This window comes from Toxotes jaculatrix, chromosome 12 (assembly GCF_017976425.1).
Source record: "Toxotes jaculatrix isolate fToxJac2 chromosome 12, fToxJac2.pri, whole genome shotgun sequence".
NCBI lineage: Eukaryota > Metazoa > Chordata > Actinopteri > Toxotidae > Toxotes > Toxotes jaculatrix.
In genome coordinates this window covers 3,225,237-3,251,336 of record NC_054405.1, presented here as the reverse complement: position 1 = coordinate 3,251,336, position 26,100 = coordinate 3,225,237, and the positions used below count along the sequence as shown (strand labels likewise).

Here is a 26,100-nt window from a genome sequence, read left to right as displayed (position 1 = left end):
GCAGCCCAGTGAATTTCTTTGTAAAATCTGACCTGGTGACACACAATGTCAAAAGCAACACAAGGCACTGGCTGAGGCTGCCAGTCTTCTCAGAGATCACCTTTATCTAACACTAATGACATGGTGATGTGACTCTGGGCCTAGCAAATTTACCCTGGAGTACAAACATCTATGTTTGGAACTGGGTTCCGTGGACTGTGAGTGTGAATTGTACCTTGCCTCAGACTGCGTGTACTTTTCTGAAGAGGGCCACAGCCTGCTTTTCTTCTTCATGCCGTTTTCTGAGGAGATCCAGTCTGGTCAGCTGGTTCACATCCATGCCCAGACAGTACGCAGCGCCCTCAGTGAAGCCTTCAGACTGCTGTTTCATCCTCTGTTTTGGTGGAGGCTGTACAGGGGGTTTGGCTATGGTCTTTGCATATTCCAAGGCCTTAGAACAAGAGAAGACATATACATGTATGTTAACGAACTTAATCATTACAAACTGCTTTCAAAAAAAAAAGGAACCAGTCCTCCAGAGATGTCTGTAAAACATCTGTCCACCGTGAGCTTTCAAAAATGTGTTAGGGCTGCATTTCTCTTTACAGTACAGTACTAGCTGCACACCATGGCTGTGGACACATTAAACCGTAGCAAAGTGCATGTTCTGTATAATTCTCCTTCAGTGACAGTGTAAGAGTTGAAGGAGTTCACTTTGTGAAGCATTTCAAAATATCAAAATTCCTCTGAAACCTCTATGTTATCACAAAGAAAGATTAGCGGGCTATAAGCGAACCATGGTAACCTGCTGCACACTACCTGGAGAAGCTGTGCTGGAGCAGGTGACCAAGATTACTTAGTTATTGGTAATGAATAAAATAATGTTACATAAGTACGGTGCTGACTGACAACCATGTCCTCAATTGTGGGGCTGGTCAAAGTAGAGAGAGAACAGGTATGTAATCCAGCAACATGTACTGTACTGTCATACTGTATACTCACTGTAATGCTTCATATTACAGTCATTTAAAAAAAAGACTTAGCCAATCTTGTGTCTTGCATTACTGTGTTTTTCCCCACATAAGACAGCAGGACTACCTCACAGGGGTGGCAGAGGGCCCCCTTTTCACAGCTCAACAGGGGGAGGTTGTTTGCACCATCGTCATAGCAAATAATGCCATTACACTAAGGGAGACACAGTGCCATTACAGAAGACAGCAATGTCTTTGAAAACATCCAGTCTGTTAAAAAGAAATATCGACAGCACAAATGCTTGAAAAGAAACACGATGAGATGAGCATAAAACATGGGATGGCGACAGAGTGAAGGAGATATGGTGCAGTTAAAACAGTAACTGTACTTTACAGTAAATAGTACAAGTGTGACCTGTACACATTTTATATGCCTGTAGAAAAGAGCAAGCATCTGATGTTACTGTGTCTTGTCCAAAAATGAATATACATGTAATTCATAAAACTACTTTTGGATCTTTGGGGATTTAGCATATAATGGAACTATAGAGCATCACAGATCACAGATAGAGAGATATCCGATGTGATGTGGATGACAGTCCATGGCCCGGCAGACATCAGGAGGTGTAGAAAGACTATATTTTTCCCTTTATTCAATACAGTGCTGTAAAACAGTCTTGACATAATCTGGCAACAAATTTCAGTACAAACAGTAAAAGCACAAATGAGACTCATGTTCAATCTCTTGCAATGATTTTATCTATTCTAATATTTCAGTTATGTGTTTACATTATCCTGCAGTGCAGTACTTTATCAAACTGAATTATCATGTTCTGCTCAGCGGCTGTGTGAGGCCAGTTTCAGCAGTGTTCCCAGGTACCAGGCTGGAACCACAGTGAGATTCTCCCTGGTCTCGTGCACGCTTTCTTTGTCATTTTGTTTTGTTAGAACTTGTCTCTCTCTCAAGCAACCATGAGTATAAATGACTGCTCTGAAAGAGACATGTGCTAGGGTTCACACATGTGCACGCACACTCAAAAAGTAAATACACACACACACACACACCTTCATCCTGGGAACTGTCTTGTCACTGCCTTCCAGGTCCTTGGCTGGTCGAAAGGGATTCCTATTTATCTTTTTGTTCTGCTCGCGGATCACATTTGAATACAGCTTCTGTCGTTTCATTTTCTCAGCCTGATGATGGTGAAGGAGTGAGAGAGAGAGGGAGGGAGGGACAGGGGGGAGGATGGGGGGGGAGAAACAGAAGCAGATTATAAAAGGGGGTTTAATTAACTGAGCCATTTCTCCCTTAAGGCCCTTCTCTTTGTGCATCCCCTCAGCCGAGCCTCTCCACGCAGCCCAACAAAACCAAACACTGCTAGCCATTCAGTGGGCCTATCAACATTTACACATATCATTCAATAATAGGCTTGGCCCCTGGAGAAGCACAGGGCTCAGTCTAGTGTAAATTGGCCAAACATGCTCACTTTTTACAACTGGGGGGTTAACAAAAGATATATCAAAGCACAAAGAACACTTAACTTCTTAGAGGTCCTCTCATTTGCTTTGTGCATGTAATTTTATCTGTGGAACAGCACGGGAGCCTTTAAATGATAAACTCGGACAACTGGAAAAGGGTCTGAGTACACACACTGGCACTAGTGGATGATCAGGATTTAGGCACAGAGGACAGATTCAAAAACTGCTGATCGTATTTGTTCAAAATAATTTCTAACTCTGAAATTTTTAACATTTTAATTTAACTTTTTTTTTTTTCTGTATAAGTCACTCCTTATAGCTGTTATAACAGAAAATCAATATAACCTTTTGGTACACAGGGCAACTTTTGTATCCTGTTCTTGTGTATTAGCCTCTTGTCTTTGGCTAGAAACATTGATTAAAGGCCAGAGGGGTTCTCATACATGGAAAGCAGCTAAATGAAATGCTCTATAGTTCATGTTTACATGCATGTAAAAAAATACAAGAAAACATGGAGCCTGATGTGTGTCCTCCTCCTTGCTTGCTTCCAATGAGAGTGACTCCACTTTTCTCTCTCTCAGTCAATACTACAGTTTGTTTTAGCTTTTGTGTTCAGCTTATTTAGCTTGCCTTATCAAGAGATATGCTCCTGAGAGTAAAATTACACAATATCTTCCTACATGTGAGGAGAAGAAGAAGAGTTAGAGAGGCTGCCAAGGTACAGAAACACCTTTCTGTGGCCAAAAAGCAGAACGGGCCGCGTGTGTGAATATGTGTGTGTGTGCCTGTTTATGTGGGGTCTGTCTGTCTGTCTGAGGGGCTCTAGTTTTACCAAGAACCAGGTCCAGGGTACTTATGATATGATTTTTCAGCTTAATCCACATATTGACCCATTTTGGCTTTTTTATGATAAACCAGCCACTAAGCATCCACCATCTTCAAGATGCTGCAGTTTAATTGGATCTATATTTATTGCATGCAATCAATTCTACACCTGATGTCTGTGTAAAAACTGCAACAACTGTAACAAAAATACATTTTCAGGATATGGTACCACCCTCCAAACACCAAGGACAGTAAAACCATTGCCCTCAAAGCCATGTTGATTATCTTGAGAAGAACCTCTGGATAAATGAAGCTGCTTAAAACAAACTGGTTGTGAAGGTCAAAGGGGGACTGACAGTTCCTCCTGATCTGATTCTGTCAGAGACTGCAGGTCAGTACTTACTGTCTTTTCCATGGCTGTGTAGTCAGGATGCAGGCCTCGCAGATTTATATCTGTCTTCAGCTGCTTGTATGTCTGTTAAATAGACAGACAGACAGATAGATAGTTTGAAAGCTGACAATAACTAAAGCCTATTTGTGCAATCAAACATCAAGTGACACTTTTGATAACTTAATTTGAAGCAGACTTTTGTCTGAACTCCATTTGTTTTGACGGCTGTCAACATGGCAACACGGCACAAACAATACTGCAATTTTGGCTCATTTTGATGTTTCTCATTGGCTTCAAATGGTACCAAAAAAAAAAAAATCACTAATACAGCAAATGATAGACAAATGGCTGGCAGATGACAGGGAGAGAGACTGCCACTGTGTGAGTGACACAGTCTTCACCAAACATTTTCTAACTCTCCTCGCTGCTTATTTGTGCATCTCTCTAGCTTACAGAAATGTACAAGACACAGACAAATCAAATATGATAGCACACTACACTACACTATAAGAGGGAGCCAGAAAGTGCTCAGCTATTTGAGAAAGATTTGCCTACTGCTGATATACTGAACGTAGAGGTATACTACTTTGTCCGACAACAGTATAGACATACCGTGCCTTTAACTATCCTTGAGAGAAAATCTGATCAAATGGGACACAATGACCTTTTGTGCATCTATTTGGGGCGTTCTTGACATGATAAAGCCTGATTCTATTTCATGCTCAGCCACACACACACTAACTGTTTTTATGTTAGATATGCTAGTGACGTGACTCCATGAATAGCAATGTTGGTATTTTGGCCGGTACACCACTTTGGCCCAAACTGAAATATCTCAACGACTACTGGATGGATTATCATTTGGTACAGATACCCAAAGGAAGTTTCCTAATGACTTTGGTGATCCTCTGTCTTTTTATCAAGTGACACCAGGAGGTTAAAGATTTCATTTTTTCAGTGAATATCTCAAAATGTACGTGATGGACTGGCACAAAGGCACATGACAATGCATCATAAAGAATTTGCTGATCAACTGACTTTTCATCTAGCACCACCATATCACGTGATTGTACTATATAGCAAATGCCAGCCTGCTATCAGACTAAACTAAGATGGCGATTGTGGTAAACCTGCTAAAATTCATGTTCGCATGTTGGCATTGTCATTAGCATTTAGCTAAAAAAAAAAACACCACAGAATGTAAGTTACAGTATCACTTTGCATGTGTAGACTCTTGGTACTGTTCGATGATACCTTTACATTGAAGTGATTAAACACAATCCTTTCTTGTGCACTATACTTCACTGAGATCACCTCTCAAACAATATGTTCACCACAGTTATCTTTTTCTGTGGAAATTTGTGTATCTGTCAGCAGCAAATTATAGTGGCTGTGTAGGTCACACTCACTCCTCAGTTTATTTCAACTAACGCAGAAACCTGTAACTGTTTTCCATTAGTTTGTGCCCACTAGTGTTTTTAACCTAGGGAAGCCCAAACTTCAATAAGCATGAGGTTTTACAGGATTTTGCTAACAGTGTTTCCTTAGCAGGCTGATATGATACAGAGGTGCTTCTCTCACTGATGGGGAGCTGAATTGAATTGAAACAAGTAATATGGGTGTACATGGAAACAGATGTACTATATACCGTTCCTTCGCAGGTGCTGCTGATGAATTGTGTGTGACCACGTGTACATGGGTGCATGCAATCCACAAGCTACCCGAGACAAAAGGGAGCTAATCATTCCAGATTGTACTGGCTCCTTTTTGGCAGGGGGATTTCAGTTTGCCTCAGCCATCGGGCCACGGACACAACAGGGTACCTTTCTTTCCAAGCCCTCTCCCTTCTCTCCCCAACCCCTAAGTCACGCTCATCTGCTTTCATGCCCAGGCTCTGCAGCCAGACTGCTTTACAAACTGAGCCTGTAATCTTGTCAGACATGATGGCTAACATGGTGGGAGAGATGGGAGGTCAAGGGGTGGGGAGTGGTGGGCACCACAGGAGAACAATGTGAAGGCTCCAGTGTGAATACAACCCAAAGCATTTAATCATATGTTCTAGCCTTTCCTGGGTGAACCTAACCCAACTGTTAATTTTAAGGTGGTATCACTTTATACTGTTATTAATAACATTATTGGCTTTTTCCTTCCACAGTAATTTAACAATAAGTTCACACAGTACTGAGTTACATTGCACACTGATTTTAATAACTGACAAACCAAGTTTGTCTGAACGAAGGAAAAGGCAGGACTGCTGAGTCACTTTCCACTCAGGACCCAGTGGCACAGCTCAGTCTCACAAACAAAAAAAAAGAGAGGGGGGAAAATCAACAACAGCGAAATCGTTAAATGCAAATGGGCATCTTTAGTCTCCCTGCGCCTCACAGACTCTCTCCCTTCTAATCACCTTATCCTCTAACACATCTTAAAATGGCTTTTCAGAGCCTGCAGCTTTGTGGGTTATATAGTCATCATCTTATAGCAATTAAGTGTATCTTAGTGGAGCTGGACAATTAACCTGATGTTTTATGCCCCCTGTCACCAGAACACTCCTGCAGGATTAAGCAGCCCCTGCATGAAGACAGCTGAGGGGATTATTTGGGGACTTCAAAGGGGCATTTGTTTGTGTAACCCCTCGTGTATGTGGGGATTAAAGGGGAATGCCACTCAATTGTAGAATTCATGTGTCACTTTTGTTAGGTGAAACTGCGTAATTTGTTCTTATTTTTCTAACTTGAACATGATTATTCAGTGTGCACTGAGTGGGTTTTGTGACCCCTGAGCCCTGTTTAAAAATACATGGGGACAGATGAACTAGAAATTCCACTGTAAACTTTTTGTTACTTTTGCAAACTTTTCACATATATTTGTGTATATATATATATATGTGTGTGTGTGTGTGTCTATACATATATATATATATATATATATATATATACAGTCAAGCCTGAAATGATTCATACACATATTCATTTTGACTTAAAGTTACTTTTAAATGTAAATAAAAGCTGAGAAATATATTTTTCCACAATGATGCCTCTTGTACATCGTCTTATTATCTTCTGGGAGACGCCTGTGTCATTTCCAATCAAGAAAACACTTGCTGGTTGAATAAAAGTAACTTTAAGTCAATTTGGGCTATGGCCATGAAGAGGGGTTGCATAATGGAATTATTAATTAATGATGTTAATGATGAGAGTAAAGCATTTTTATGATGAATTGGGACCACATATTTTCATTAAGACCAGCCATAGTGTGCATGCAATGCACACTAATGGTTAGCACATCTCAGTGCCTGATTGACACCAGGTGCTCACAAACACTAACCTTACAAGTAGCTTTCGCCCTCAGCTGCTTCTGTTTCTCCATCTGAACCAGGTAGCTGTCAGAGCTGCTTCTGTGGATGGGGTAGGCTGTGTTCACACTCTGACCAGAGCTCATGTTAGATTCTTTTCCTGTTAGTGGCCTTTCTATAGGTGGAAGAACTGTGTATGAGCCCAGGCCCTGAGACGAAGCAGTGGTGGGTGTCCTGGGGAGGTTTTGCGAAAACTGTTTAGTATGAACCTCATTTGAACTCCAAGTCTGGTCCTCTCCTTCATAGGATAATGCAGCTGTCCTGAAACACAGAATTATTGGTGCATAGATAATGAAGGCTCCCATGATAACAGACTACACAATAAAATCTACATAGCAATATTATTGCTATTATTTATACTATTGTATATATTACACATGCCTATATTTGTGTATCAGAAACATATTTTTCAACTCATTGTCTCAGTGCTAGTGCTTTTCATTTTACACAGACTACAGGTATGCTGTCATTTGTCATATGTTGTACTGTGATTGCTCATGTGTCTTTTCCATGAGAACCTTAAAAGAAATATCTTCCTCATATATCTGGTCAATAAAAACACAGTATAAATGGTTCACCTTTGCCATTGTTCAGGGATACTCTGCAGGTTGGTGGTTGGTTGGTGAAGTTGTGCATTTAGCCCTTCCTGCGGCATGCGGAAGGACTTTCCTGGATTTGTTTGCTGATACGCTGGGGACAAGGCAAGCTGAACTTGAGATGTGGGGCTCCAACGAGGACGACCATGAAGAGATGCTAAGTCGATGATGGCATCCTGGCCCTTCTGCTGGAGTAATGAAAGAAGATGGGATGAAGTGCTGAGGCTGATGTTGAGGTGGATGGTGGGGGGCAAAGGCTGGGATGAAGTCGTCTTCTGAGGTTTTGGCTGAGTTACAGCGGCTGGTCTTGCTAATGGGGAGCTCAAACAGTCTCCCTGCTCAGCTTCGACCGCCAGGGCAGGGGGCTGCGGCTGTCGAGAGGGGTTGGGGTATTCTTTCTGCTGGGATTTCTTCTTCATGCTGAGATGGGTGACCTGAGGTTAAAGCAGGATTAACAGTTTGAGGATTACATTTTTTCATGAATGTAGGATGTGTATATGTACTGTGCAAAGGGTGTTAATTCACAAAACCCAAACATATTGCAGAGAATACTGAGTTTAATGCCAACAAATAACCTCTAAATATGCGTGTCTAATTTTGCCACTATCATATCCAAAGACTGTTGCTGTCAACGTTTATATTTTTAAATCCTCTGCATTTCTGTGAAATATGCTAACTTGCAAAGTATAGCTTTGCCTATTGCTGAAGGTGGTGTGGAGCACAAAGCACCAGCTCTAAATCTGCCCATTTACAACACAAAAACAACAAAAGGCAAACATGAGCCCCGAGTAAGAGGCACAATTCTTTTCCCAGAATAAGAAGGGCTGGCACTCTTCTTTGCATGATCTGACCAAATTATCTAGCGAGAGGTCTATGAGCGTGCGTCTCATGCATCTAATGCTGCTGATTTGGCAAACACCAGCTTTTCCCATTCCAGTGGGAAAATATTTATCCTCCTCTGCTTGGCAGTGTTAAGGTGGCTGCTCAAGTGCTCAAAACAATAATGCTTCTCAGATCCTCTCCTTTTTCACTCCGATTCCTCTTTTTATTTATTTATTTATTTTAAAAATCATCTCTGGCAAGTCACAGTGAAACAATGCCACGAGTGACTGGGTCCACATTCCCTAAAGTTAACTAAAAGACAGGGTGATCATTTCCCTGTAAGGTGACCTTTGTTAGAATCTAGGCAGTTCAGATTCCACACCCACAATACTGCAAAACACACCAGATTTCACACCGGATTTTCACACTAACGTTTGGGCTGACAATGTCAACCAAGTGAAAAAAAATAAGGGTGGGAGAGGGGAGTCCTACCCGCAACTGTTGTGTTCTCTGGAGCCACCTCAGCTCGGGGTCCTCCTGAGTCTCTGCAGAGGCCGTCTCCTTACCAGTCTCATGCACCTGCAACAGAAAACACAGGCAAAGCAACCTGCTGATACAGAGGCACGCTGAAACAAAAGTCCTTTATATGTTTTCATTAAGGCGAGTGACAGACTATTAAAACCTACCGACACCTACACTTACACAGGGGTATCAATACTGAATCCATTACCATCAATGCCTGTCTTCTTCGACTACATCAAATTACATCAATTTTCTGTTCCAGTTGTTCCTAATGTATCCATTTGTGGCATGGAAATATGTTCTGTTAATGCTGTAATGAAAATCATTTAGTTAACTTCAGGACTCCCCCCAGGGGCAGAGGACCATCTGAGTGGATCAATGGTATTGACAGACTGAAGACTGGTTCACTGAATGCCACTAATTCGGTGAGGTTGAATAGGTGAAGGTCACAAGGAATGAGTGGATCCAGTTGTAATATATCTATCAATAAGTGTGTTTGCGAATGCATCTAATAGACTGAAATGCTACTAGTATGCTGAGCGAACTCTGCTGGACCAACCGCTCAGACCTTACACTGTTTCAGGATGTAAGCTGAACGATCCTTTGCCTATAGCTTTCAAGCTAATTCTGATGATGTGGTAATTAAGTGAAACCACACATTAACTGACCTGCAAAATAGCACAATCTGTTTTTTTTTTTTTCTTCCAAATGACAGAGAGACTTTTAGCCATTTGGGTTCTGTTACAGATGAATGAGGACAGAGCAGTTGTTTGAAGATCAGGAGCAGGTGTCAGTGACTACTGTATGTCCGGCAGTGCGCACACTCAGACACACACAAACACTTTGCACCTCTCACCTTTACCCATTCCCTCTGACATTGCCTTTTGTCGCCCATTATAAAAATCCCAATCAGTTGGAGCAAATGATCAAGCCTGTATTGCATTTTGAGCATGGTAAGCTGTGTAATATCTTTTCTACTAAATTGGGAGGCCCGTAATTGCTTCTCTGCGAGACGATGTCACAACAAAGTCTGGCAATTGCAGCTAGCTGTATTACCTCCTGTACCCGGGAAACATCTGCTTTTCGCAATGAAGACTTCAAAGGGGGCTGTGGATCTTGAATTGCATTTAGCTGCTATTGTGGCCAGCCCAGGTAATCTTGATTAGGTGTTTAGACCGAGGCAGGGTATACAGTGGCAGAGAGCTCCCCAGAGCTTTGGTCTAAAGCTATTAAAAGATTGTACATTATGTTCCCCTGGCTTTGAAGTGAGGGCCTGCAAGAGGAGAAGGGACTCTGAGGGCTGAGTGCAATAGCAGAAGATTGATCTGCTACTTCTGTCTTTATCAAAGGAGGCCCAAGCCCCGATGAAGCCAATCATTGCTACCGCCACTCTGCCACTTGGCCGGGCTAAACATTTGCTGCATTAGGAAATTGTGTACATTTAATAACACGTCTAATTATAACAAGTTGCCTTCAGATGGCCACTCTCTTCAAAAGACCAAATGGGTTATTTTAAAAGGGCCTAGTAACAACTGGCTTATCTGGACTCATATTGATTTGTGAAACTGATGCGATTTGTACATGGAGTGTTGCTGTCGTTTGCAAGGAGCAACAGACAACGAAAGGGTCGGAGGAAGCAGTAAGCTTTGTGATAAAAGATGTGTGGTTATCCTAATTTTGAAAAACTGTTTTTGGATCTCTCTCTGTCTCTAAACTTCAGTATCACATTTTTAAAAAAATCTAATACTCAAGATAGAACATAATAAAATTCTTATATATTATTTCTTTGATCCTCAACGTATAATTTAGTGTGCGCGAAAATAAAAAGCTCTACTTCAAAACAAGAGAACAGAAAACTAAACTCCAATGTGACCAAGAGAAATAACCAGATCATGCTGTCTTAATAATGAACTCTGTAGAGTCTACACATTTTTGTGAGTCCTTGGTGTAGATTCAAAAGAATGTTTGCGTGGTTAATTTCAATGCGCACAGTTAAACAAAATTCACCTTGAGCAATTTCCACAAAGACCCTTAATTCAGTGTCCAATAATTATTCAATAATCCAGGTCAAAGAGAGGTCCCATGATGTTTGCTTCAAGTTTAAACAACTTTCATCTGTTAATTTAAATGTTTTAGGGTGGATTACCCCTGTAAGCACGTTAATCACAATGCTACCATAAGCCACAGTTTTTACTTTTTATTGTTTACAAAAATGTGGCTTCAAAATCACTTTGGTCTATTACTAAGTCTATTACTAATAAGCTTTGCTGCTACATCATACTGTTGCCGTAACATATCCCATTGATAGATTAATCTGGTAATGAAACAAGAAACAGACTACATGCAAATTGATGCCCCCTTCTTTTATGCCCTATGCCCCTCATTAAGTAAGACACGTCTTAGGGGAGACAGAGCAATGGAAAACTAACAAGCGAATTCAGAGGGAAAATGACAAAACACAAGGGTTCAGGAGAGGGAAAGGCTCTGGCTCTGTTTACCATTGCACAAAGCTAACGGCTCTTGACTATGTAAATGGTGATGATATGAGACATTGTAGAGGGCTGGGGCTCAGATGGGTGAACAAGGTTGGGGGTATTATGGCCAGCAAACAGTCTTGTGGCCCAACAAATGGGGAATGCGGGCCATCCCGACCAATTATGCCACTGTGCCAGGTGCAGGGACGTCTAAGAGCCTATTGGTAACCATGCGTCTCTGATGTTCTTGTTGTACACATCAACTCATAATAAGCACTGCATAGCCAGACATGGCTCTTTTCATATGGTGGAGGAGAAGGCAGATGAAAACAGCTATGCTCCTTTGCCAAATTAATTTTCCAGACTGGGGTCAGAGCAGACATCATAGGATATTCTCTTAGTTGTTGTCTCAGATGGCAATATAGGGAATATAGATACCAATAATATTACTAAAGCAGCATAAGCTTGCCTGATGCAGAAGGAAAAAAATGGAAAAAAAAAACAAGGATGCTTGTTTGATATTCTGCTCATGAGACAAGCCGCATTCAAGCAACTGCCCATTAACAGTGTCTCCAAGATTAGAATAAGCTTTCAAGAGTAAATACACGGATGCTTGGCTATGTGCACAGTAAATACAGATATCTAATCAATAGAAAGAAACAACAGCATGTATTGTACATGTGTACTAACAAGCCCCACAACTGACCTCTGTGTGTAAAACATCTTAACACGTTATGTTAGTGAATGTAGCTGAGGTTCAATGGATTAACTCACTGTAAAACATACCATACCACTATCATCAGTATCACTATCATTTACTAATACTGCAAAAACTATAGTTATTGCCAAAAATATACATCATCACAAACTTATAGCAATAGCTAGCAATAGCTGTTTGGGGCTAATATGTCTTTATCGTAACTACAACCACAATCTGCCTGGTTCATGTCCAAAACAAACTGCCTATAATGGAAAAGCAAAAAGGGAAATCAGAGAGGCCTGTAGATTCAAAAGAAATAATGAATCTGTCCACCACAAAAACAATGACTCATAAGGCCAGGGGATGTTACCGAACAGCTAACAAAAACACAAATGGAAACTGACACAGTTTAAACTGGGATTTAAAAAAAAAACTCCTATATTTTATTCCAGTATTTTCAGCCTGTCCCCTGTCAAATTTAATGCTAGATCCTGTCAGTGTAACAATAGCTGGGCAGACCATGAATCATTATCAATACTAGTGCAGCTCCTGGTGTCTGTTTCTGTAATTGCAACCCGTTTCAAAAGAATGCCTGCTTTATGGTGACCATTACACTGCTGCCTGAGAGTTTGATGTCACATTTCTAAGACCAAATTCCCATTGTGTGATTTTCCACAGTAAACAGGTGCTATTGGTTGAGAAAACTACATTCTTTACACACCTCATTCTCAGCAAGGGGCATCTCCTGTTTAAGTGCATGCACCTTCACATAGGAACCACCTGGGGATGTGCTGCACCCCAGGGTTATTTTGTTGCGTTCCACTATGTCCATCTGTCTTTGTAGTTTTTTATTTGATAAACCCTTAGGACTGTTCAGTGTGGATGTGCTTATTTTCTGGATGGGTCCTCCTTGTGTGCATCCTGGTTTTTGCTGGTAGTAGGTCTGAAGTCCTGTAGCATTCATCTCCTTTGTCAGCTTAGGAGACACACAGCTATTCTCGCCCTTCTTTCTGGATTCTCTGTATAAACTGTTGTCACTGTCATTTTTAGTAGAAATCCTAGGTGACCTTGAAAGGTCAGCTTCGGGTGATATATGTTGTGAAGCGTGTTTGTGACCATGGGGAGATGTTACTGAGCTAGTCTGGCCATCTTGTGGGTGTAGGTGATACGGCTGGTCAGACTCCTTGGCAGCCAAGTGAGAAGTCACCATAACAGCTGGACTCGTGTCAGTGATGTATCTGTATCCTCCTTTTACTTCCAGTCTCTGTCTGTCACCATAAGACTGAGTAGATTTCTCTTCAGGGAGCTGGTGATATTCCTCAACAGAACTCTGTGGACTCTCATTGAAGCGGCTGTTTCCCGTCAGGTTGGTCCTCCAGTTGGGGTCATAGCGCAGGTCAGAATAGGCATCATCAGAGAGAAGACAGCTGCAAGGTTAAAGAAAAACAACGGAACAAAGATAATTTGTTCAGTACAATGAGCCTGAGACTGATATTGGCATCAGTAAATCAGAGCTCTACTGCTAAGCTCAAATAAAAAAAATAAGAAACTAAATTGAATTCTAAAAAAATATGTCCATGTATGTACAGTTTAGTCTTAATTTTATTACTAGTAATTGATTTAATTGTTGGCAAGGATCTTTATTAACGACATTTCCATTTCAAAAGGACGTTTTACAGACACCTGAATGCCACATCGTCCTGAACTGAGAGGTCAAAGGAACAAGAGGCATTACACCATTATTAGAATGATGATGTCCTCAAACAAAGTATTAGGCCTTATCAGAGACTTCTGAAATTGAAACAGATGAGGGGGATTATGAGCCTGTATTTACAGATAATTTTCGTATTTTCACCTCCAGGCTCACTAATGAGAGTGTATTTGAGAGCTACTAGCGGGGGAATGGTTCACAAACGGCAATTTTCAGCTTATGAAATGGCCTGAAAATTGCAGGCTAAAATGCTCTTTCTGATGGTGATGAAAAGATCTCATTAAAATAAATAGCGGAGAGCCTCTTTGTTGTGCTTACTGGGAGGACGAGGGGAGCCTAATTCTCCTGCCGTGATGTTGTGCGTGGGGAAGGGAAGGGGGGGCCGGGTTGCCTAGGTGTAGGGCCCTTCACTTCGATGAGGCCAAAAGGGTAAGGGATGTCTCTCTAATGACTGAGACTCAAACAAGTTGGAGAATGCATTATAGACAACACGCAGCTAGGCGTGATGCCTCCAACACTGGCAAAACACCACAGCCTATTATTTCTTGCCCAAGATACAGACACCTAAATACAAAAGCCAGGGAAATATAGTGCCAACACTGAATGGGAAAACGAAAAAACTGGTCATACAGACTATACTCAAATATCCTTTTGCAATTTTGGAGTGAGATACGAGTAAAACATGGTGAGGAGGGATGAATAGAGTTGCCTAAGTAGGAATCTTTTGCTTGAATAAGGAATGCCCATTGGATTTGTAAACTATGCAATGGCATTGTGTGAAAAGGCTTACCCACTTTGAGGAGGCAGTAGAGAGGACTATGAGAACATGATAATGGGAATGGGACTGTGTCCACTGCCTCAGCTCTATGAAATGGAGCCTTTTGTGAGAAAATGTCATGTTCATTTTCCTCTGAAACAATGTACTTTGGAGACGGACCCACACTTGGTGGGCATCAATCTGCACAGGTTAATGACGGGAAAATGGAAAATGCCCCTTTTCTATTTTGGAGGGAGATGACTATCAGGCGCGGCCTGAGGGAAAGAGGAGAGGAAAACAACAGTACGGAGTCCACGAGATTGCAAAAACAGATGAGGTGTCCTCAGCATAGACGCCTACCTCTGCTCCCTCAAAAGAGAGAAAGAGAGATCTCCTTTACCGCAACAATGATCCTTGTTAATGAACCACGAGTGACCACTTATTGTGATCCACCCAAACAAAACAAAAATCTAATTTCCCTCAAATGAAAGCTGTTATTCTGAAAGGACCTGAATTAGGCCATTCTCACCACAATGTCCGATCAGTGCCTGCATCTCATTAAATAACTGACACAGTTTCATTGTTAAGTGATGAATGAAGGCTATTTATCCTTTATCATCCATGTGCTGTTTCAAAGTAAAGGGTTTGATTGCTGCTGCATTTTCCTCGTTGTGTTCCATCTAAGCAGCACTATTATCTGCTTAATTTTAATTAATTTGTCGCAGACAGTGAAAGTGACAGTCCAGTTCAATAGGCAAACTGAACAAGGTCGGGCACAAATCTCATCACAGTGAATGGCTTATATTATGATACATGTTTATAGAATTGTTGCGATAGACAAGGCTAGACAGCCAATTATGTGATCAGTCAGATCGGGTCTGAAGACAATAGTGTCTATACCCAATTCATCTCTACAACCATCTAAAGTAAAATTAAATTTCTATCACAAAACAACAAATAATTATTTTTGATACTATTTTCACCAAGAAATAGAGACTGCAGGTTCTATTTTAACAGCAAGCCCTTAGCAATTGTGCCTCTAACATCACTTACTGCCATCTACTGACCAAACAGCAGAACTGTCAGAATGAGTCAAATGTATTACAGACACTTAAAGGTTAAGTATGAAGATGTTCTTTGTATTTCTTGTCACAAAATTCCACTGAAGGCCAAAACCAACATGCATTATGTGTCTATCCAGAGCCTGACATATCTCACTCCCCTCTGACATAGAGCCGCATTGTTGTCTAAAACTATTAAAAACACAAAAAATACAACACAATGCAACACTTTCACACTGGGAGACATGTTCTGTCATGACCATAAACACATGAACACACACGCTGCAGTTTATTATGACTTAATTCCATATACATTGTTCTGTTGCCATCTATTGCACCAAATTCCCCAACAGTTGCACTATTTACTCCCGTTCTGAATTGCAGAACTGAATCTAAGTGAAGTACATTTTTAAAGACTTAGCTCCTTAGTAAGAACCAGTGGGTTTAGAGCTGAGAGCAACAGACGGGGCGGGGGAGTCAGACGATACTGAGAGAGTGACTAACATATTCTTTTCATGGAGTTTGTTTGCAATAGAAAAAATGTGACATATGGTCATTCCTACCACTGAACATGAGACTAAAGCCTCCTTGTTTTGCTCACCTAACTGAAGCTGTAACTTTGTCACAGTGGTATAGAAGTATAGCCAGAGCAGAGATGTCCAAACTGTTCCACAAAGGGTCGTGTGGCTGCAGGTTTGTGTTCCAACCAAGCAGCAGCACACCAGACTTGACTCATTTAATCAACTGATCTCAGACTTCAGACAGCTGATTGGTCACACTGTGCGCTCTTGATTGGTTGGAACAGAAACCTGCAGCCACACGGCCCTTTGTGGAACAGTTTGGACACCTCTGAGCCAGAGTGTGTTCACTACAGCCTGGTGTTATTGTTAGGTATTGTTTCATGTTCAACAGAACACACTTCTGACCACAGATTACTGATGCTGGGTGTGACCATAATTTCACTGTGACACAGAACAAGTTGCTATTTGTTGAAAAAAAAAAAAAAAAAAAGCAAAAAACAAAAAACAGAAATTGTGTAACTTACCTTCCTTCTCTTTCATCCATTTGTGTATCCAAATATTCAGTCTGTACGAGGGTGGGGTTCCTCTTGGCATGGGGGTTTGATGCAACTTCTAGACTATCATAAACTTGAAGATCTCCAGTTTCATCATCATTTACATCTCCATACTGTCCATCTCCCTGCTGGAAGCTACCAGAACTCTCCTCTTGAGGCAGTGCGTATTTGTTTTGATCACTGTCAATACGCATTTGTAGCTGCTGTTGGTAGGCTTTCTCTTGGGCCAAGCTCTCTGTGTCGGACTCCCCAGATTCCCAGTGTTTGGCCAGAATGGCTTGTCTTGGAGAAGGAGGCATCTTTTGCTCAGTCTTCAACACTGGACACATCCTTCCATGTCTCAGTCCTTCATCCATGTTTATGTTGTAGGTGGAGGGTCTGCTTCATGAAGATCTGGTTATCTATGAGGTTGTGAAAATCATAATTTTTATTTATGAGAACACTGGCAGTCTTTTGATTAATCTTTTATACGCAGTACAATGTTGGCATAGTTTGTTCTACCAGCCTCAGATGAGGAATTGGACTTCATTTCTGCAGCCAAGTCACAGTTATGAAGAAATGGTTAAGTAGTCACTTTGCTTACAAACCCAGGTTTCTACATGTCACTTGGAATATGTATGGCACATCATTCAACTGCTGCTGGAAACTATCAGAGAGGAATCTTTACAGGCTTTTGTCACAGCAGACAACCTGAAGACCCATAGTAGGAAGAATCCAGGTATTACTAATAATATCCAAAAGGGCTCAGTTCAAGGGTTCCAGTAGCACTGCATTCAGGCAATGTCGGCAGAATGGGAAGAATGAATTATATTAGTGTTAAAATAGAATTTTTTTTTTTGATGTAGCTGCTGCAAGGGTGCCTTTGCAGCCATTCTGCTAACAGTCTGTTTACATGTCTGTAGTTCCTTTCACAAAGTGGCAGAAATTCTCAATATCTCTGATTGGGAAGTACAAGTCAGAGGCTTGAGGCAAATGATTTCTCCTGCTCAGATGCTCATATTTATGATATAAACTACATGGCGTGACCTTGGGCTCACATTATATTGAACACACAATACCCTGGTATTGCACTGAAACTGAAACTGAAACATCTAAATGGAATTCAGCCATCATTCATTGTTTCATTTACACCTGCGAGCCTGGTGCCTGGATAATCCAAATCCAATCGCTTGGCCAGTTAGAAATTAGAAATCAGTGAGTGAGGGAGTGAGTAATGCTGCAGTCAGGCCAAAGTTCATGCGTATGTGGAACAAGGTGAAACACTTTCCCTTCCAGTCACAAACTGTACTGCCTCCTTCGCTCTGTGCAGAGGTCACTCTGATTGAACTTTCACCTCTCATTCAGGTAATATGGATTGTTTATAATCATGTACAATTGCATGGCAAAATAATATGAGCAGCATATAGGAAGATTTGCTATAAGACATATCCTGGAGACCCATCTGACAGCTTGCAAGATGACCAATGAGGAGGCAAAAATCATTTTAAAAAATATATATATATAAAATACAAAGTTGTGGTCAAAGCATTAGAAACTAAGACACAGCTTGACAAACTTTGTATTGGCTGGTGTTTTTCAGTTAATATCAATAAAGAAAAATCATTCTTAAACTCATTTATAAACCAAGTCAGTGAGGGTTTCTAATTTTTCCATTTACACAAATGACTGTGATAGTCAGCCATAATGATGACAATGCTGAACTTATCAGATATTTCGCCAGAGATTATTTATGTAGCATTTAGTGCACATATTATATTTCTGTCACTTATTCTGATTTTTGTTTTCTCCTGTACAACCATGATGAAACTTTAAACATTTTGCCTATAGCTTTGTTTTCCTGTTAACTGTAGTTATTCTGTTGTTCCACAAGGTGGAGCCACATGAACTAAAATTAAGTCTCCAACCATAGATTTAATATCAGTTTGTTAAGATAAAGAGTTTTATTTTTCCATATCAGACTGTAGATTGGTCTTTTTCATGTTTTGGGAAGCAAAATACAGAAAAACCTTTATCATAACAGAGCATGACAGATAAACTCATTTTGATTCACCCTCAGATATGGTCAATGACCCAAAATGAAATGAACCTAATTTCAGTTATTGATTTGTCCTTTTAAAAAAAATACTATCATTCACAGATTGACTGATACAAAATTGATAATCAAAATATTATTTCCATTAAATTCAGGATCCCTCACAATTATGTAAACAAATAATTGGGTGCATTAACTGAAGAGATCTGATGATTTGGGAATGCCTCATCTGATCCCAAAGGAAACCTGTAGTCTAGGGGTTATTCCTGAATTGAGAAACATACAACATCCCAAAATGGGATGGCAGAAAAATGTTGCACTTTAAACAGCTACACCATTTGAACAAACACTATTTTTTAAATTCACCAACACAAGAAAATTGAATATGGGTGTTGCTTCAGTTTAGCTACTGCAAGCAAAATACACAGACTACCTGTGTCCCTGTGGTAACCATAAATCAAGGCTCAATTCTCCACCCATGCATACCCCACTTAAAGGAAGTTCTTTATGTATGTGCATTAGAACAGGTGGTGTGTGACACAACTGTCCACTCATATCTGTAAATAGTTTTGTTAAAATAAACGCCCCCATACAAAATGTAAACTAATGTTTCTTGTTCCACACAGATATGAATGGGAAACAAATTTTGGTCTGACTGTGCCATAAGAAAAAACAGAACTTAGTGACTTATCACTGCAGAAAAAAGGAAGGGTGGAGCCAATGACAATTATGGCTCCTTTAGCTGTCCCACTAGGCCACGGCCTCGCGAGCCTGAAGTGCAGCAATACTGGGACCCAGGGGCTTACTCACCTAAATGGACTGCATCTTGGAACAACCAATCCAATTATATGAATTAAACATATATTTGACAAGTCAAAATGTCTGCCTTTAATTAGGCCAAGTGAAATACAGAGAAAAATCGAATTGTATTTTTCATATGGTAAAGACAGACATTGTATACAGTAAAACGTGGAGTTTATTGCTTTTTGCCGTTGCTTGACGATGTTATTCAAGCTAGCTTTATCCGTCAGTTAATAGCTTAGCGTTGTAAATTTTGCCAAATGACTCTAACGTATGGGGTATAAACTAAGAAACTAAGAGCTGCTTTCTTGTATTTACAGTAACAATTCAAATAGTGCTGAACTGTGTCGTGTTAATTAAACATTCAGATAGTAAAGTAAGAGAATTCGTTCAAACACTCACCTGTTTTCCTCTCTCCGTACTCGACGCTGCATTGCAACCATGGGAACGTGACGCAAACACGCTTGCCAACACGTCTCCAGCATGATTCAAAGACTCGGCAGCTGCAGAGGAGGAAGGTGGTTGGAGGTTAGGACAGAGATGTCCAAACAGTTCCACAATGGGTCGTGTGGCTGCAGGTTTGTGTTCCAACCAAGCAGCAGCACACCAGACTTGACTCATTTAATCAACTGATCTCAGACTTCAGACAGCTGATTGGTCAAACTGTGTGCTCTTGATTGGTTGGAACAAAAACCTGCAGCAACATGTCCCTTTGCGGAACAGTTCGGACACCTCTGGGTTAGGATAAGGCTGGGGTCAGGTGAAGCATCATAACACACAACTGGTCAGGGGTACGGATAAGGTTAGGTTGGGGTTAACATTAATGTAAACATGAATTTAACGCAGCCCACGTATGCTGCCTTCAAGTGCCCCTCACAGAGGCTCCGACTTTCAACAACTGAGGTCAGGCATGAAAGAATATACCGTGGGAAACGGCAGACATTTTCTCACGGCTAAAAACTGAGGTGGCACTAAAAATGTATAATGGCTCCTATGACGAGCAGGCGTGCACATTTCAAGACCCCTGAAATAAAACACACAAACGGATTCCTGACATTTTATGACTTTACAGGTAGGGACTTCCTGCTGAGGGAATTCGCGTTTTATTGTCGCAACTGCAAAACAAATATTTTAACTACTTTAACATTCAGTTACAGCAGGGGTGTCCAAACTGTTCCACAAAGGGCCGTGTGGCTGCAGGTTTTTGTTCCAACCAATGAGGAGCACACAGTTTGACCAATCAACTGTCTCGAGACTGAGATCAGTTGATTAAATGAGTCAAGTCTGGTGTGCTGGTGCAAAAACCTGCAGCCACACGGCCCTTTGTGGAACAGTTTGGACACCCCTGAGTTACAGGAAGGTCACTAAGCCACGTTCACGGTCCACACGCGGACGAGCTCTGTAAGCCGTCTTTGAAATACCGTGAAGTGAGCGGTATTTTGCGGTTCAGACCTGATGGTATTTCAAAGACTGCTTACAGAGCTCGGAATGTGAAAAAAAAAAAAAAAAAAAGCACAAATGGACAAGGAGAGGGTTACAAGATTTATTGTCAAGGGGGTGACATCTCAGTATATAAAACACTTTTCCATACATGTCAACCAACGCTCAACTGAGCCAACTACAAGCTGTTGCAAATGATGCAATAATGTGATCCCTGAACCCTGTTTTGACTTAGTTAAATTACACTCTTTAGCTTGTTGTAACTTGTGCTATAAGAGGGTTCCTTTCTTAGAAAACATCTCAGAGGTAGCAGGTGAAATGATGGAATATTTAATCCACCTCCTCAATGGTTGGTCCAGAGGAGCCACCACCAGGAGCAGCACCACCAGCGCCAGGGAAGCCGCCTGGCATGCCCTCTGGCATACCACCAGGCATGCCACCAGCACTCTGGTACAGCTTGGTGATGATGGGGTTGCACACCTTCTCCAGCTCCTTCTGTTGATGCTCATATTCATCCTTCTCAGCAGTCTGCAGAACAAGAATAGTGCAGTGTTCAGGCAAACTCTTGACGTTAAAATCAGTTTGAAAATATTTTAAAAAGCTGAGTATTTACCTGGTTCTTGTCAAGCCAGCTGATGACCTCGTTACACTTGTCCAAGATCTTCTGCTTGTCATCATCGCTGATCTTGCCAGCAAGTTTCTCATCCTCCACAGTCGACTTCATGTTGAAAGCATATGACTCCAGGCCGTTCTTAGCAGACACCTTGTCACGCTGGACATCATCCTCAGCCTTGTACTTCTCAGCTTCCTGGACCATGCGTTCAATGTCCTCCTTGCTCAGACGACCTGTCATAAAATAGACCAGATTAGCATTTAATCATTTCTTGTTGGGACAGCACTGCAGCTACATTTGAGTTAGACAGTATTTTTTTTAAATTTTTATCATTTTATACCCTTGTCATTGGTGATGGTGATCTTGTTCTCCTTTCCAGTGCTCTTGTCAACAGCAGAGACATTCATGATGCCGTTGGCATCAATATCAAATGTCACCTCGATCTGGGGAACACCACGGGGAGCAGGAGGGATGCCTGTCAGCTCAAACTTGCCCAGCAGGTTGTTGTCCTTTGTCATAGCACGCTCTCCCTCATAAACCTGTTGGAAATATGCAGAGTTAGCAGACAATTCTGACACTGCGTCACAGTTCTGCCATCTTTATTTCCCTCACCCACCATCTTTGGTCCTGCAACCTCTGACAGAAGCTATGGATGGCAGGAATAAATGCCATCTCTGTCAAACAGACAGGCGTAATGATGTTGTGCTTACCTGGATGAGCACACCAGGCTGGTTATCAGAGTAGGTGGTGAAGGTCTGGGTCTGCTTTGTAGGAATGGTGGTGTTACGTTTGATCAGGACAGTCATGACACCTCCAGCAGTCTCAATACCCAGGGACAGAGGGGTGACATCCAGAAGCAGCAAGTCCTGCACATTCTCAGACTTGTCGCCAGACAGGATGGCAGCCTGGACAGCTGTTAAGACAAAAAACAAAAAAAAAGTTAGAAATTTAAGTCTGGGTCATGAGTAACCATGATTGTCAGCAGCCACAGATGTGTTCATCTCATTATGCATGCACTTGCATGGGAGGGCATCATTTGGCTAACAACACTCACCAGCTCCGTAGGCCACAGCTTCATCTGGGTTGATGCTCTTGTTGAGCTCCTTTCCGTTGAAGAAGTCCTGGAGCAGTTTCTGGATCTTGGGGATACGGGTGGAGCCACCGACCAACACAATGTCATGAATCTGGCCTTTGTCCATCTTGGCGTCACGGAGAGACTTCTCCACGGGGTCCAAAGTGCCACGGAAGAGGTCAGCATTGAGCTCCTCAAAGCGAGCCCTGGTGATGGAGGTGTAGAAGTCAACTCCCTCGTACAGAGAATCGATTTCAATGCTGGCCTGGGTGCTGGAAGACAGTGTGCGCTTTGCCCTCTCGCAGGCGGTGCGGAGACGACGGACAGCCCTCTTGTTGTCGCTGATGTCCTTCTTGAACTTGCGCTTGAACTCTGCGATGAAGTGGTTGACCATGCGGTTGTCGAAGTCTTCCCCACCAAGATGAGTGTCTCCAGCAGTGGACTTGACCTCAAAGATGCCATCCTCGATGGTCAGGATGGACACATCGAAGGTTCCACCACCAAGATCAAAGATGAGAACGTTCCTCTCAGACCCAACCTGAAATTAGTGTCAACATTTATCAAAGCTACTCAACTTTGATGAACCGTGTCAAATTCTTCATATACACAGAACATTAAAGGGTAAATGAAGTTTCAAGTTTTAATTACCTTTTTGTCCAACCCATAGGCAATGGCAGCAGCGGTTGGTTCATTGATGATACGCAAAACGTTGAGGCCAGAGATTGTTCCGGCATCCTTAGTGGCCTGGCGCTGAGAGTCATTGAAGTAGGCCGGGACTGTAATTACAGCATTGTTGACAGTCTGAAAGGAAATAAGTCAAACATTAGTATAAATGCTAAAACTAGCAGGCTTTGTAGTTTTGTTTTCAGAACTGTGCCAAATAAGAACATACTTTTCCGAGGTAGGCTTCAGCAATCTCCTTCATCTTTGTCAGCACCATGGAAGAGATCTCCTCTGGGTAGAAGGACTTTGTCTCACCCTTGTACTCAACTTGAACCTTGGGGCGAGTGTTGTCATTGATGACAGCAAATGGCCAGTGCTTCATATCTGACTGTACAACTGTGTCGTCAAACCTGCGGCCAATCAGCCTTTTGGCATCTGAAAAAAAAAAAAAAAAAAAAAAAAAAAAAAAAGTTTGGATTTTTATTTAAAAAAAAAAATAAATAAAATAAAATAAAATTGGGTACAGTATGGGTTTCCATTAACACCACTCAGACATCCAAGGAAGGATTTTGGCCATCTTTGGTCTTTCGACCTCTGGTGGAAACTACGAATGGCAGGAAAAATCGTCATCACAGTGGTAGGGTTCTTTCATAGGGTCACTTAGGATCACTGGACATTGTCAGTCTTTTATTATCCTTGCCTTGAGTTCACAGGACTTAAGGTGTTGATGCTAAAATTGTTAGCCTATTGACACAGGTGCCTGTCACTTTATGATAAGCAAGTAGGTTCAAACTTTAATGATTTAATAAATATGTTGCCGACTTTCAGCATGTGAGCGTGACAAGAATGAGACAAGACCACAAGTCCACAATTTATCAATACTGAAAACTTAATTCTTACCAAAGACTGTGTTGGTGGGGTTCATGGCAACCTGATTCTTGGCTGCATCTCCAATCAGCCTCTCAGTGTCTGTGAAGGCCACATAGCTGGGTGTGGTCCTGTTGCCCTGGTCATTGGCAATGATTTCAACTTTGCCATGCTGGAACACACCAACACAGGAGTAGGTGGTCCCAAGGTCGATGCCAACTGCTGGTCCCTTAGACATGATTCCTGATGGAAAAAAAAAAAAAGTTAAATTTGTGGATATTATTAATCTCTCGGATTTCATTAATTTTAAAGTAAATATGAAGTTAACAACTTAACATATTTAATGTGTACAGTCAAGTAGTTTGTCTAAAAGACCAACTAAAATACTGCAACCTCCAACAGTGCCAAATTCAAATACATGCAGTTTTATCTTTAATATTTGTGACAGTCTGACAAGGGAAATAATGGCAGCAGAAGTAAGGTTGAGCAATGTGATCCAATTTTAACACAAGACTGCATAAAGGACACAAACATTTCTTCAACTGATAAGTTTTAAGCCAATCGCACTCAATAGCATTGTCTTTAATTTAAACTTAAAACAGTGTGTCATTATAGTGTTACACATGAAAGCATAAAAATCGTTTATTGTGCTAACGAACCTAGGAGCTAACCACGCCGCAAAAAACAGGGATAACAGAAGCATGGCGCTAGCTCTGACTATGCGAGAATGAGTCGTCAAATTTAGCACAAACAGTTCACACAGGAAATAAGAAAAACAACTTGAAAAAAAATGTAAGCCACAAATTATATTTTATTATGAATCAGCTGGGTCATAAAAGTGACAAACCAAACCGCAACACACTGCCAGTAAGTGAAATTAATACGCTCGGCGACTCAAAAGGAGTTTTAGTCTGAAAGCGCAACCGGAAGTCTGTTCACTCCCGCTACCTTGATACTGGTTGTTCGAGAACATTCTCGAATGTCTGTACCCCCACCCCCACCGCTCTGCTAAGAAGCTAACGTTAGCTAACGCAGCCATTGATCTCGTGATAACAGGCAATGTGCATATGAATCACAATCCTTTCAATCGTTAAGCACCGACATCGTTTACGTTCAACGCCAGTAATTTAAAAGCAAAGCTTTCTTCGGTCCATTTTGTATCAGAAAATAACGTGAATGAGCAAAATGCCGGGGCCACTGAAGCAAACAACGAAGGATGTGACCGGTTTTACCAATTTACATAGATATATATATGTAAAGGTATATTATTTTAGATTTATCAAAGAACAACTCACCGAACTGTTAAACCGCGGATGACTTTAGGTGTTATATTAGGATGGAGAGCGGCGAGGTGGACCTGTCCTTGCCGGTATGAGAAGGAAAAGGAAGACGACCAGTTATCGGAAGCTTATATATGACCGGCACAGCAGCCAATCACAGACTCTTTGAGTCTTTCCTTCAGCGGTCCACCAATGACGTTTAGTCTCTTTAACGACGCTAGGACGATGCAGCCTACTTCCTGTTTTATTGTCCGCCTTTCATAATCACTGTGCGTGACCGCATGTAACGCGGTAACCTTGTCTGGAGGTACTTCATACTCATAAGACAGATATGCATTTAATTATACAGGAGAATAATCTTATACTCTTACCCTATGGAAAATTTGAGAAAGTAAAACTAGTACCCATGGCGGTTAGAAAGGGCCAAACGATTATTAGTATTTGTAGCTTATAGGCCTGTAGTGTTACACAGGATACATCTGGAGATATTTTTATACTGATAGAATCAATATCATTATGTTTTTTTTTTTTTTTTTTTTTGTTTTTTTTTTAAAGATAAAGTATGTTAAAAGGTATTTTAATAATTTCAGCGTGTGTGTGTATGGAATAGGCTA

General features: G+C 41.3%; 2 protein-coding genes and 1 non-coding gene across 3 annotated transcripts; all 3 read right to left on the bottom strand.

The window, feature by feature from the left end:
• Window positions 1-220: 220 nt before the first annotated feature.
• Window positions 221-17,074, bottom strand: jhy (junctional cadherin complex regulator). Its single transcript, XM_041051265.1, has 8 exons — window positions 16,689-17,074; window positions 12,836-13,541; window positions 8,911-8,997; window positions 7,579-8,030; window positions 6,973-7,261; window positions 3,658-3,729; window positions 2,016-2,138; window positions 221-430 (listed from the first exon to the last, which is right to left on the bottom strand). Exons 1-8 carry the CDS (start codon window positions 17,072-17,074, stop codon window positions 221-223), a joined length of 2,325 nt encoding a protein of 774 aa, XP_040907199.1.
• A 4,006-nt stretch (window positions 17,075-21,080) lies between these two features.
• On the bottom strand, window positions 21,081-25,650 carry LOC121190485 (heat shock cognate 70 kDa protein). The gene is made up of 9 exons (XM_041051266.1): window positions 25,502-25,650; window positions 24,240-24,449; window positions 23,569-23,774; window positions 23,325-23,477; window positions 22,659-23,214; window positions 22,315-22,517; window positions 21,945-22,143; window positions 21,605-21,837; window positions 21,081-21,519 (listed from the first exon to the last, which is right to left on the bottom strand). The coding sequence occupies exons 2-9, from the start codon at window positions 24,442-24,444 to the stop codon at window positions 21,322-21,324; spliced, it is 1,953 nt and encodes a 650-aa protein (XP_040907200.1). The 5' UTR covers window positions 24,445-24,449; window positions 25,502-25,650; the 3' UTR covers window positions 21,081-21,321.
• LOC121191322 lies at window positions 23,884-23,977 on the bottom strand. Its single transcript, XR_005895089.1, has one exon. It is a non-coding gene; the product is annotated as a small nucleolar RNA SNORD14 (small nucleolar RNA).
• Window positions 25,651-26,100: the final 450 nt, after the last annotated feature.